Genomic DNA, 12,540 nt, shown 5'->3' on the forward strand with positions numbered 1-12,540 from the left:
CTTACCTGAGATAACTCATTAGTATCCACAAGTCCATTGTTGTCTGAATCAAAATAATTGAACATTTGATCTACAAGAAGTTTCTTTAATGCCATTTTCTCACCAAGAGATTTATCTCTTGATTGTGCAATGTATCTCTGGTTTTGTAGATCCAGTAACATATTTTTCACTTCTGTGTATTCAGTAGGTTTGCATTTATCCCCTGTAAAGAAAATACACAAAAGATTATCTGGAACTTGATTTCCTATTAAAAGTCTAAAGGTAAACAAAACAAAACCAAAACATGAAAAAACATATAGCGCTACAAACAGAGTTCTTTCAAGAGATGAGAAATTAATTCTGTAGTAGTTTGACCCATAACATTTCCTTGTCTGCACTTCAAATTAAAACGAAGTGTTGCAGTTTTAGCTATTTTCTTGGACAAATTTTTCTTTTTATGGAAACTGAGGAAACTTCTATCAGTTTCCAAGCCTGTACTTTTTAAATTTATCATTCTGTAAACGTGCATCTGAAGATTTATTAAAGTTTTACCATTAGTACAGCTTTTCATATAAATGTAGAAATGCAATGTATGCAAAATACCCCTGAAAATATGATTGAAAAATATATGCTATATATTTCATAATAATATTTGACTTCAGAAAGCAAAAATTACTCCTGAGTGCTCATAAGCTATCTCTACCTTTTCATTTATTGGACATATCAAGGTTATTTGAACAAGAAAAGGTGGGATTGCCAAAGGAAGAGAAAGGATATATTTGACAAGATCTGATTTACTCCTTCCTTTATCAAGTCTTCTAAAAAGTGGAAAATGTTATGGAAATGTCCTGCATACAATGATTACAGTCAGTACTTATTTTAAACCAAACCACAAAATAATGTATGCCTGGTGTTCTCTTATGTCAGTTGCTGCATATTTTAAACTGGATAGAGAAACAGTTTAAAAGAGCTTGTTTGCTGTTTTATATTAAGATAATCATAGGATTTTGAAAGGGTCTTTTATAAGATGAGACATGCAAATGTGCACCAGCCTAACACAATGTATTTGTTGCAGATGTATATTTGCAGTTAGCCAATACTTAACTTCAAGCAGTGACTTCAAGACTAGAGCAATATACTGATTAGCAAAAAAAGGTATTTTGCAATCCTCTTTTTTAGTCAATATTCTGAATTTATGGAAACAACTATTTATGAGAAGTAACTATTTACCTCATGGAAACCGTGTAGGCAGGTTTTTTAGTAAGTGGATCTTTTAAGGAACATCTAATTTACATATATGGGACTGGAATTAATAATTTTGGTATATTTAGTGGTATGTGCATTGTTATGGTTATACTGTGAATATATTCATAGACATTACAAAATGCAGAGAGGGAAAAAGTTCATAAAGGCTTCTCACTATCTTAGTAACACTCAGATCTAAAAGAAAAGGATTTATGATAGAAATTAAATCATGGAAGAAAAAATGTTTTTTGGAACCAAAGCCACTCTAGCCTTTTTTGTTTTGGCTTTTCTAAAAGCCACCAACTGTTATATAGCTGTTTAAGCAACAGAAATAGACAGACCCAAGTTGTATTTAACTGACAGCCTAAGCTATGCATAGTATTTGCATATTTGTCCTCATCTGCCAGGGGCATGAAGACTGAGGCCATACAATTTGTAAGAGTTGAGTTCTGCGTGAGTGCTTTTCAGGGGTCTAATGCAGAAATACTCAGTAGGGAAACATGTTTATTCCTCAGGCATTCTGAAGCTGCAGTGAGCAAACCTTGCCATCTGAAGGGATGCAGGCTCCAGGTGGTGGGGAGGGAAAAGAGCACTTAACTTGAACATACTCTAATTCATTTGGGTGAACTCCAAGAGACTGGGCCAGAAAACAAGTACCATCTTTGTCTCCCCTAGAAAACTTTTCTGGCTGTGATGCCTTTGAAAAGACAGTCTGGCTGCAGGTGATGACTAACACCATTTTGCATACACTTGTGGCAGGGATGGCAGGGAAGACAAGACAAATCCTATTTGTTAGTGTATGGCTATCAGAACTAGCTACCACATTCAGATTTTAGCCCCTAAAATGATCAGTCTCATTCTGCATGTTTAAAACTGCAAAGAGCTATTCTTTACAGATACAGAACATAGTAAAAGAGTTTGTTTTCTTAACAATATGTGTTAAATAATGGATTTGTCACAGTAGCACTGACAAGTTGCTTCATGTCAAAGTTTAAAAGATAAACTCACATTGATGGTTTTCTTTTTTTTCCTGCAAGCACAGAACCTTGTCTCTCCCTTTAATGACTGACCAAGAATTGAAAAGAGGTTTTCATCTCAACAAAGACAATAATGATGTTAATTTTTGAATACTGAAGATTTATTTCATTATAAATTCTGGACAATTTATGTGCAAATTGCACAAATATTTTCATATTTACAAGGCATGCAAATTTAGAGGAAACACAATTAAATTTATGTATCACATGATGATGAAAAACATTGCAATAATTAGTTGTGTTTCCTACTTTTAACTTCAAATAGAGTTTATGGAAAAAAGTCCTAAAGGAAGTTTGATTATAGTCCAGGAAAGACATTTCAATGTACTTTAGACATTAACTTTACATCTAAAACTTAAGGGAAAATGAACTAATATATTCTGTCACAACACCTGTTCAGAGAGAGAAGAATTCAGAAAACATCTTTTCCATGACATTTCTACTTCTCTTTGCATAGAACAAACTTCTGTAGCTAGTATAATAGTCATATAAGAACCCTTAAATACAGCATGTCTATAATTTATACATTTTCCCAGACCATAAAAGTATTTGCATCATTTTTTAATATAAAACATAAATGCTGTCTAATGCAAAATAATCTGCGAGATTGCTATTGTCACAAGTTTGGGTACTTCCTGTAGAAAAACTTCATTCACAAATTCAGCAATGTAATCTGTTAGAAGCACTATATTACATATATTTTGATATAACACCCACCTTCTAAATATTACTACGAATTTTAGAAATGCAGTTTAAGCCAGTGAGAGATGAACCTTCAGTTTATGATCTTAATTAACTACAGTTGTGGTAAACCACATTTCCACAGCTATATTACATTAAAACCTTTTCATTTTATACATAATTGAAAGTAGTCTTTAGACCAACATCTGTAATTTAAGGACAAACATGATGGATAGATGTTACTGACAGATAAAGGAATCACAAGGAAACAATGAGGGACTCCTAGTGAACACAGGGCACAATTTCATTAACAAATTGCTCTTATCTCATTGTCATGATTGCCTTTTACTGCAATATTTGAGGAAACATGAAGCTGATGTTTAAATTACAGGAATGAGGCTCTGTTTACAGGAGACCTCCCCCAGGCTGGAGTAGCAGCACAGAGAAAAACTCAGTTGCTTTATTTATGTTCTAATTTAGTAAGCATTACTTGTGAAATAGTTGTCTCAATGACACACGACGGTAAATGGGGATTAAGTACATCAACCTTTATAGTGAGGAAAAGTAATTTATTCTTAACAAAAATGAGAAAGACAAACTACTGGGAATACACTACAATTATATTACTTCCAAAAAGACCTACTAAATTCTACATAATTAGCTATATACGTGAAAGGGTAACCAACATGCACATAATTTATTAATTCAATTTTCTAGTACTTTTTTCTTTCATTTTTGAACTAGAATTCCTACAAGAATAAATAGTTATTTTACAAAAAAAAATCTAGACATTAATAATAGAAAAAGAAAACACAAAATTTTCTTTTCTGCTCGTTTCATTCATGGAAAAGACCAGTTCTACTACACAAGAGTTTTTGTCCAAAAAACCAACCACCTAAACAAAAAGAGCTCTACTATGATTTATTTCACAAGTTTTCTGACATTGTCAGTGCAGAACAATCACAGAAGATGTGCAGAAACCTAAAAGCGACAAAAACACAATGGAATCTAAGTGCAGGTCTCCAGTTCCATATCTTGCACTTTCTGAAGTAGTGATATTCTTAGGTTTTAATTTGTTCAAACTCAAAAACAGTAGAAAAATGGAAACATTTGCTGTTTCTTTCCATTCAGTGCAACAGTTTTGTAGCTGTATCTCTGTTACCTAGGAAACAGCTCAAAGTCAGATTTTGAGTGCTACTGTCCTTCTAGACAGTATTGAATAGTGGTATCTGACTATAACAGTAAAAGAAGTTCTGTTTGACAATTAGTCATGCTGAATTTGTAAGAGAAAAAATTATCACAAAATTATCTAATTATTTATGAAAATGTGGGAAAGGAATATACACATTCTTAACACCTGCGGAAAAAATTAAAGAATCGGCTAAGTTAATAATTTAGGCAACACTCCTTTCATCTAAAGTCAGATATCAGATTCTTGTATTTTGTAGATTTTAGAAAGACACTAATATACACAAAGAAGAAAAGAATGCACATATTTATAAAACACAATAAAGCAAACCACTTGATTTTGCAGTTCTTTCACCACATTCATGGTTAATACTTTAGCCTTTCTTTTCCTGAGCCACTCCATTTAGCAGGAGCAACCCCTATGTCAGAAAGCTAATATTCACAGCATGTTTATCCCTACAAAAGACATCAGCTGCTGAGATACAATTTGATTCTGAGCTATCTGTGATTTTGCACTGAGTTTTATCTCTATCTATTGGTAGATTTTTATCTATATCTATATAGCACAAATGGTTTCCACATTGTTCTTTTAAAATTAAAATAACTTTAGATCTTTCAGACCTGGCAACTAGTTTTCAGTGAAGCATATCTCATATGAGCAGTTTTAAATAATCCAAAACAGATATATATATATATATAAATCAGATTGTAGGAAATGGAATAGACCTGATAAGCAGAAACTTCTAGCCTCCTACATTCTGAACATATTCAGACTAATCTAATTAACCAAAATAATTCACTGTAAAATCACTAATTATATTGCATGGAGCAAACATGAGAAACTAATCAAAGATTTTATATATATATATATACACACACACGTATAGAAACTCATACAGATATGCAAACACACACATTCATATGCACATACACATATGTGATATCAATAAATTTCAAACATAAGGGGAAACTTGAAGGTCTTCATCCATTCAGCTATTTCTTAACATCTGTCTATAGATAAAGCATGAAAGTTGTAATCTTACTTGTAGCCCTAACAAATAAAGGGATACTTTAGACCACAAATATTGCTTAGGTTTATCTGAAAGAAACTTCAAGCCAGATATCATTTCACAATATCTTATTCTTCAATATAAATCTCATTTCTTCCAAATCTAGAGGTCAAAAGTTTTGACCCTTATTCTTTGGTCTCCTCACTGAAGCTCTGGACATAGAAGAGAAACAATCTCACCCGTACAACAGAACTAAATTTTGACCTATGTCCCAGAGTCTGAGGCAGGTGGAGAGGAAAGCTTTACACTCAAAGCAAATAAATAGGGATTAACATAAAAGACTTTCCCTATTGAAATTATGTTTCAAATAAAATGTGAGAATTTGAGAATTTTCTACCATTTTATAAAAAAAGATATTTCAGGCCTGCAAATTTTGGCCCAACAGCTCATCTTTACACATTCAGACTTAACAAAAAAAAAAAAAAAGAAAAAAAAAAGAAAGAAAAATAAATACTTTTTGAATCTGTGTTTGGCTTGTAGGATTTTGGGGGTTTTTTGGTGGGGGGCTGGTTAATTGTAATTTACACACAGCAGATGTGCTGCTTTATGTCTCATTGTGCAGCATCCAAGCATTCAAACTTTCTAATGACATATAACTTTATCTAAATCTAAATTTGGCATTACTGCCAAAGTCAAGATATTTAGGTGTTAACAACTTCAATTACTCAATTCTGTTGTGCAAATAGGTTTAAATAGCTACAAAATTTTGTAAGAATGTTCAACAGTGTTCTCCATTGTTATGGCATACACGTATAAAAATAGCTCCCACATGAACAAGCCATGCAATTATCCAGACAGGCACACAAATACAAAAATTTAAAGTTATATCTGTTATTGTCTTTGAAAAATACTTCTAATTAATCACCATAGCTGGTATATAAAACAGAAATTAATCTAGATTTTCAAAGTCTTAGTTGTACTTTGTAAATAAGGAATAATGTTGTCCTTTTCTCAGATACTGCCAGTTAAATTTTTCTGAGCCATTGCAATTTTTCAAAACTAAAATTTATAACACAAAAGTAATAATTTCACTTAATTCCACATATTGGCACAAGTCTGGTGTCCAGACTTATCTGGGGACACGTGTAAACAGCTTTTCAGTGCCTAAACAATCAATAGTTCAGATATACTATTCAGATCTTCCTCAGAAAAATGCCATTTAGGTTAACAGACAGCAGAAGCTGATATACATTTGCATTAAGATTAACTAATAAAGTAACAGAAAATCAGTTACAAAAAGCACTGAAAACAGCTTTTGGGGTAGTGATCTGTGTTGTTCTTCTGGTTGCTAATGCAGAGTAGTTGTCATATCACAGGTCTCTGGATGAAAGAAAATAGGTCATATAAACTTTCACCTTCAAGCTGGCATTTGAAAGCTACAGCAGGTTGGCAGTAATGAGCGAAACATCATTTTCCACAGCTGAGAAAACAGTGATGTTGGGGTTGTGTGGACTGCATGTTTGCATCACAGACTCTGTAAGCAGTGCTAGTCTAAAACTGGAAAATGCAGGACTCTGCTACAGGATTGAGCCTGTGGTGAAACAACTCAAATCCACACTGACTACATACAGTGATATCACTTCTCAGAACTTCTCTAGTCCTTCATTCTTACTTTGAGGTATTATACCATGGTAAAGGAGATGAAAATGAGTGCATTTTACAAATGAATGGTTTTGGTTTTTTTCTTGTATCCAGCTCAAGCTTTTAGATCAGTTTTTCTATTTGTTTCATGCATCTCAAAAAAATTAACCTTCTGTTTCATCAGTAAACATTAATGCACAACATTAACAAGATAATCTGGGCTTCCTTGTTCTCTTTAAAAGAAATTTGAGAGAGAAAAAGAGAAAATCAGTATGTCCCAAAGGAAGGCATTATTAAAAATGAAGGTTGAGACAGAAGTTTAATGCAGCATTTTATTTTTCCCTCTAGTGGAGTTAATGCAACCATTGCTGCTGTTAGTCTTCCTCCCACAGGGCTTAAACAATTTTTGACTTGAAGTATCTAAAGTGATGCTATGAAAGTTGTAAAATGATATAGGCCTACATTAAAAAAAAAAAAAATTAAAATATTCCACATCGAACAAGAAAACACTTATGGAATGTAAGCCTCACCAGAAAATCTATGCAGAATTCTACTGCTTCTTGGGAAGCATATATCAGAGGGCTTGTTCTTATTAAAAACAAACAGAGAAACAGAAAGCTACTGAAACAGATGAAATATTAAGTCACAATCTTCCTTTTCCTAAAATCTTCCCAGAAATCTGGAATATTAATAGGTTTATGAAGGTGAGGTATGAAGACTGGGCTAAGGCTAACTAAAGCAGTACTAAAACTTTGGCGGGGGGGAAGAAGACAGTTCTGTTGCTCCATTTCTATTTCTTCTCCATCATGACCTGTACCCACTTCTTCCTTTGTTTCACCTTCAGCACAGCTGGGTTTTGCTGCTAATTGCAGAAGTTCTAACATTCAGTCTTTTGCTATAAGAAAAGGAGACTTAGTTTTATGTGTGTGTATGTATATAAGGAACCAAAAATTAACAATAACCTGGCATCACACACACTTGCATCTGAATTTCTACTCGTACTTGAAGTTAGGTGGTGTAAATCAATGGAAAAGAAAATCCAGGTCTACATAACCTGAATTGTATTTAGAGATGTAGTGTGAACCTTGCAAACTTGTCAGATTATGCACAAAGTTTGACCAATCATCCTTCAACAGTGTTTTGATTATTGTTTTCACAGTCACAGAAAAGGCTACCTAGAGAAAACAGATCAATATTCGAATTGAACACTCCTGAATTCCTATAAATATATGTTTTAATAGAGATTATTTTATAAAAAAATTATGTAAAGTCTCTGAAATAGGTGGTCTGGTTTATGTATGGAAACATGACAGTGATCACAAAGTAACATCTAACACTTTAAAATATGGACTTTCAACCTGCCAACTAGTATGTGCCACAGAGCAATTTTGGGTATATCTATCCCCTCACAACAGATGATGTAAACTGACAGTTTTCATTCTATATGTCTCCTCTTCACAGATAAATGAAGGGAGGTAGTGTAAGATTTCAAAATATGTAACCTGCAAAAGGGATACAATTTTTGTCTATTTGTAGAAGGGTGACACCCACATCTGCTGCTTGCATTTACCTCCTTTCAAACTTGTACATTGAAGTAAATAGGCTTCCTGTCTCTAAAACCAAATTGTGAAAGAAAAAGGACATTATAGGGGTATTTCACTTTAAGGGGATTCTCATCTCACTAAAATGCTCTGCCCCAACATAAATTTTGTAAAGTTTCTGCACTGTTTTGAAACCATACAGGTTCAGCTGGTTTATGGAGAAGGAGCCACGAGAGCAAATGCAAAGAGCAGAGAATCTTTCAGTGACTGAATTAAACTAACATCTGCCTACTGGAAAGACCCTTAACTGTGAAAGAAAACAAGTGAAAAGGGCCAAGTTTTCCTCACAACTATTAAAGAAATCATTACATTTAAATTCTTCCTAAATATAATGGAAAAACTAATTTTCAAAATACCTTACTTTAACATATGCTTAAATTATTCTAGAATAAAATCAGTTGCTGTTTCAAAAGTCATATTTGAGTTACGCCCTGTTACAAGACAGTAGCAGCAGTGCTGGTTAACAGAACTACAACAGCAGGAAAGTAATGCAAGAAGAGGTGTGGACCACACAGAAAATTCACACACAAATCTATTGTGAAAACACATTTGTTTCAATTTTTAGATTGCTAAACAACAGGTGCAAGTGTCAAACAGGTTAACAATTAAGAGTAGATACATTAAACATTAAATGCAAATGACAAGTAACCCCCTGACATGTGATATTGCTATTACAGTTCCAGAGAAAATATGTTAGGAAATTATATCAGAAAGAGAGCATGTATATAAATATGTATACTTATGTGTACTAATGATAATAAAGCAACAGCCAGATTCAAATGCAAATAAGATAAAAGATAAGTTGTTTAAACAATTTAATGTTGTAAAGGTGTAAATTACCCTGTTAAGCATGGGAAAATTGTATCTGCATAATACTAATTAAGATACCACTGCAGAACAAGTTTAGCTGCTGTTATATTTTTATTGTTTCAGAAAAACAGGAACACAGTGGGAACACTAAAATAAAGTACTAGCTGTTGTATAGAAATAATTGGAGCTATAAACAAGTATCCTCAGTTCTCATTTTTTTTACTAAATAGAAATTAAATCCACAAACTCATTTAAGAAACTCTAGAAACAAACTTGATATATAAATTTCATCTTATGTGGTTGCTTGAAATAGCAGGCACAGATTTGATTTAGGCAAAATTCCCTCCATTTTATTTTCTCATATTGAACAATACCATGGTAAAGAAATTATTATTTCGAAAAAAGATATTCCCTTTCCATACATGACAGAAAATGCACAAATACAATTTTACTACGACTATCAGATTACTCAGTGGTTTTATTCAATCTCTATTCTACTTTTGTAGACTCATGCTAGTCAAAAAGCAATGAACAAGAAATTCATAGAAAATGCATACTGTGCAAAAACATATTTTATATGCACTGAAAAGTGGTTACAACTCCTCTAGTCATTCAGCCTGACTGAATTCCACATATTAGTACCAGACTTTTCTCATTGTAACTAATAAGACATGCCATTGCAACATGGCCGCTTGTGCATATACTACATATAACATAACACTGGAATAAATAGGAAAAGGCCGTAAATCAGGGGCACAAGAGATGCAGTTCTTTAAGAGCTCCCTTTTTGTTAAATTAATGATAATTTAAAACTCTAAGGAACTGGCACTATTTGTCAATTCAAAACTTTAGCGACTTCAAGAAATGCCCTGACCAATTAAAATTACTTTGAGTCCCACCTGGGAATAGCAACCTTCATTAAAAGCTCTTAATGACAGCTAATTCAGCAGGGCTACACCACTGTGTGAGAGTAAACAGCATCTGCAAGAAACCAAAATAACTATCTCCAAGAAAGGGATTATGTAGTTACATTTGTAGGTCAGCTGAAGTATGTTGTAAAACGTCAAAGCAGTTTCATCCTGTCTGACTTGTAAGAGGTTTAAAAACATTGGTTATTCTTCAAAAATCCACCAAGAAAAATGGTCAATAATTTGGGGACTGCATTTGAGATGAAATATCCGATTCATGGCTTCATAACATCACAAGGCCTTCTGAAAAATGTAACAGTAATTTGAGAAGACACAATAATGAAGGTGGAATTTGTTATTTAATACAAACCTATCACCTACACCAAATTCACTGTTTAAATTTGTATGTAAATGTGCAGAGGTTTCTTCTGGAAGGGCCTTTCAAGTCTAAGAATAATCTAAATAACTTTTTTCAACCCCCTTGAAGAACGCTTTATATTTGTATATACTATATATTGTGAGACAAGAGGTGTGAACCCAAACTCCAAACTATTCTAAGTAACAGAAATTATCTCATTATGAAGAGAGCATTTTATCTTAATTCTCATGTTCAGTAAATTAGTGTGTGTCAGTAAAGTGAATTACACTCTATTCTCAGCTGCACTTCAAAAAATAAAGCTGATCTGACCTTAAAGAAGGTGGGGACAGCCTTTCCAGGCCTGAATGGGTGCCCAGGCTTCAGAGGTATCCCTGAGGCATCTTCTCAGGCTCAGTCTCAGATCCTGAACAGGTGCCAGAGGGCAACAAGAATTTGAAGCAGAGGAACTGGAAAAGATTTCAGTGTGAAAGGCCTGACACTAAAACATACTGCAAAAAAGTGAGACAGCCTCTCCAAGTCACGTTCCTTACCAGACAGTGGGGCACAGTCATGGTATGACACTGACTCCTCTGCTTCTACAGGCTCACCCATTTGATGGCTCAGATCAACACCCTTGGCTTTCACAGGGGAAGCTTCTTAATTACAAGGCATGAGCTCAGGTGCATTTCAGGTGCTGAGGGCAGACAATCTGGCTGTAAACTGAGAAAACACTCTATATCTTAAGTGGGTATAAACTTCTAGGTTACCATTAGACAGTTGTAACCTAGGCACTAAGGAAAAGGCAGATTAAAAAAAAAACCTTAGCAGAATAAATTCAAAAGTCCCCATGTGCCAGGTTTGTTATGAACAGTAGACCAAGCAAGTCCTGACCTGCGAAGGTCACAAGCAGGTTAGCAAATTTATAATTCCACGTTTCCCCCAGGGGAAAAAGAGGCCAGACATGTTAAAGAAAATCATCATTATAAGGACAAGTATTTTTAAAAGTAAGTAGGTCTGATTAAAAAAACAACAACCATTAAACTTTTTCAAATTAATATTTTAAATCAGGACAGAAAGACAAAATTAAGGATTTGAGTGGACACAACTTCTTTATCCATGCATGAGCATGGAACACCCTCAATAGATATTGCTGAAGCCAAAGCATATACCAGTAACAAACATTTCTGAAATACACCATTTCAACATATGCATTTAAAATAAGTATGTACTGCAATTCATGCTGAACAAAAGACTATCACTCCTACATTGTCATTCTGCTAACAAATCTCGTTTCAAAACGTCAGATATAGGAATCTGAACTCAAATCTGAGCATAAAGCAACTTTATGTTGCGTATCTCAGCAAAAGAGTTGAGGAACACACCGAAACTCTTCTCAGCAGAAAATTTTCCCAGTTTAGTATTCACAAGTGGGTACATATTTAGCTAGTTATTTGAGTGTTCTTTTATCTCATCATCAAGGCATGCTGCCATGGTAGGACCTTCTGGAACACAGTCTATAGTAAATATTTTCCTTCAAAGCTATTTCTCATCATACAATACTGATGGGGACTTTTTTTTTGTCAAAGGAAGTCCTCTAAGTAGAATTTCACCAGACATATGTCATATAACCATTTATTGGTGTGCATCAGCTATCGTCAGATATGAAGAAAAATATTTTGTCAGAAGTATTTGGTCAGCCACAAAAAGGGGCTGTTTAGAGAGCAACTCTCTAAACAGATGTGGTTTCTGTTATTGTCCTTTTGCCATCTGACATCAAAGCCAGGTCCAATTTATTTGGATTAGTATTTGTTCAATGCTAAAAATGTCATGCTCAGCAAATATAAATGTTATCTGTTCAGAAGAACTTATGAATATAAAGGCAAATTCACAGAATATGATTACACACCTCTTTCCCTTAGCCGTTTCTATTTCTCTACCACTCAAATTTTCCTTGATGGTTTCTGACTTGCTAAATGAGTTGGTTTACTCACTACAGTAGGATTAACTACGTTAAAAGCAAATGAATCCTTGCACTCTTGTATTAGCACTGAATTCTTGACTATCAGAATATTTCATTCCTCA

General features: G+C 33.8%; 1 protein-coding gene across 5 annotated transcripts in view; it reads right to left on the reverse strand.

Moving 5' to 3' along the window:
* The window catches only part of FSTL5 (follistatin like 5), a 376,421-nt gene that overhangs the window by 127,636 nt on the left and 236,245 nt on the right, over positions 1-12,540 (reverse strand). For all 5 annotated transcript variants that reach the window (XM_039700303.1, XM_039700304.1, XM_039700305.1 and 2 more), the window contains one exon: positions 6-202. In XM_039700303.1, coding sequence (XP_039556237.1) covers positions 6-202 — 197 coding nt within the window. The remainder of the gene's footprint in view (positions 1-5; positions 203-12,540) is intronic.

This window comes from Passer montanus, unplaced genomic scaffold (assembly GCF_014805655.1).
Source record: "Passer montanus isolate IOZ18808 unplaced genomic scaffold, ASM1480565v1 scaffold14, whole genome shotgun sequence".
NCBI classification, from domain to species: Eukaryota; Metazoa; Chordata; class Aves; order Passeriformes; family Passeridae; genus Passer; species Passer montanus.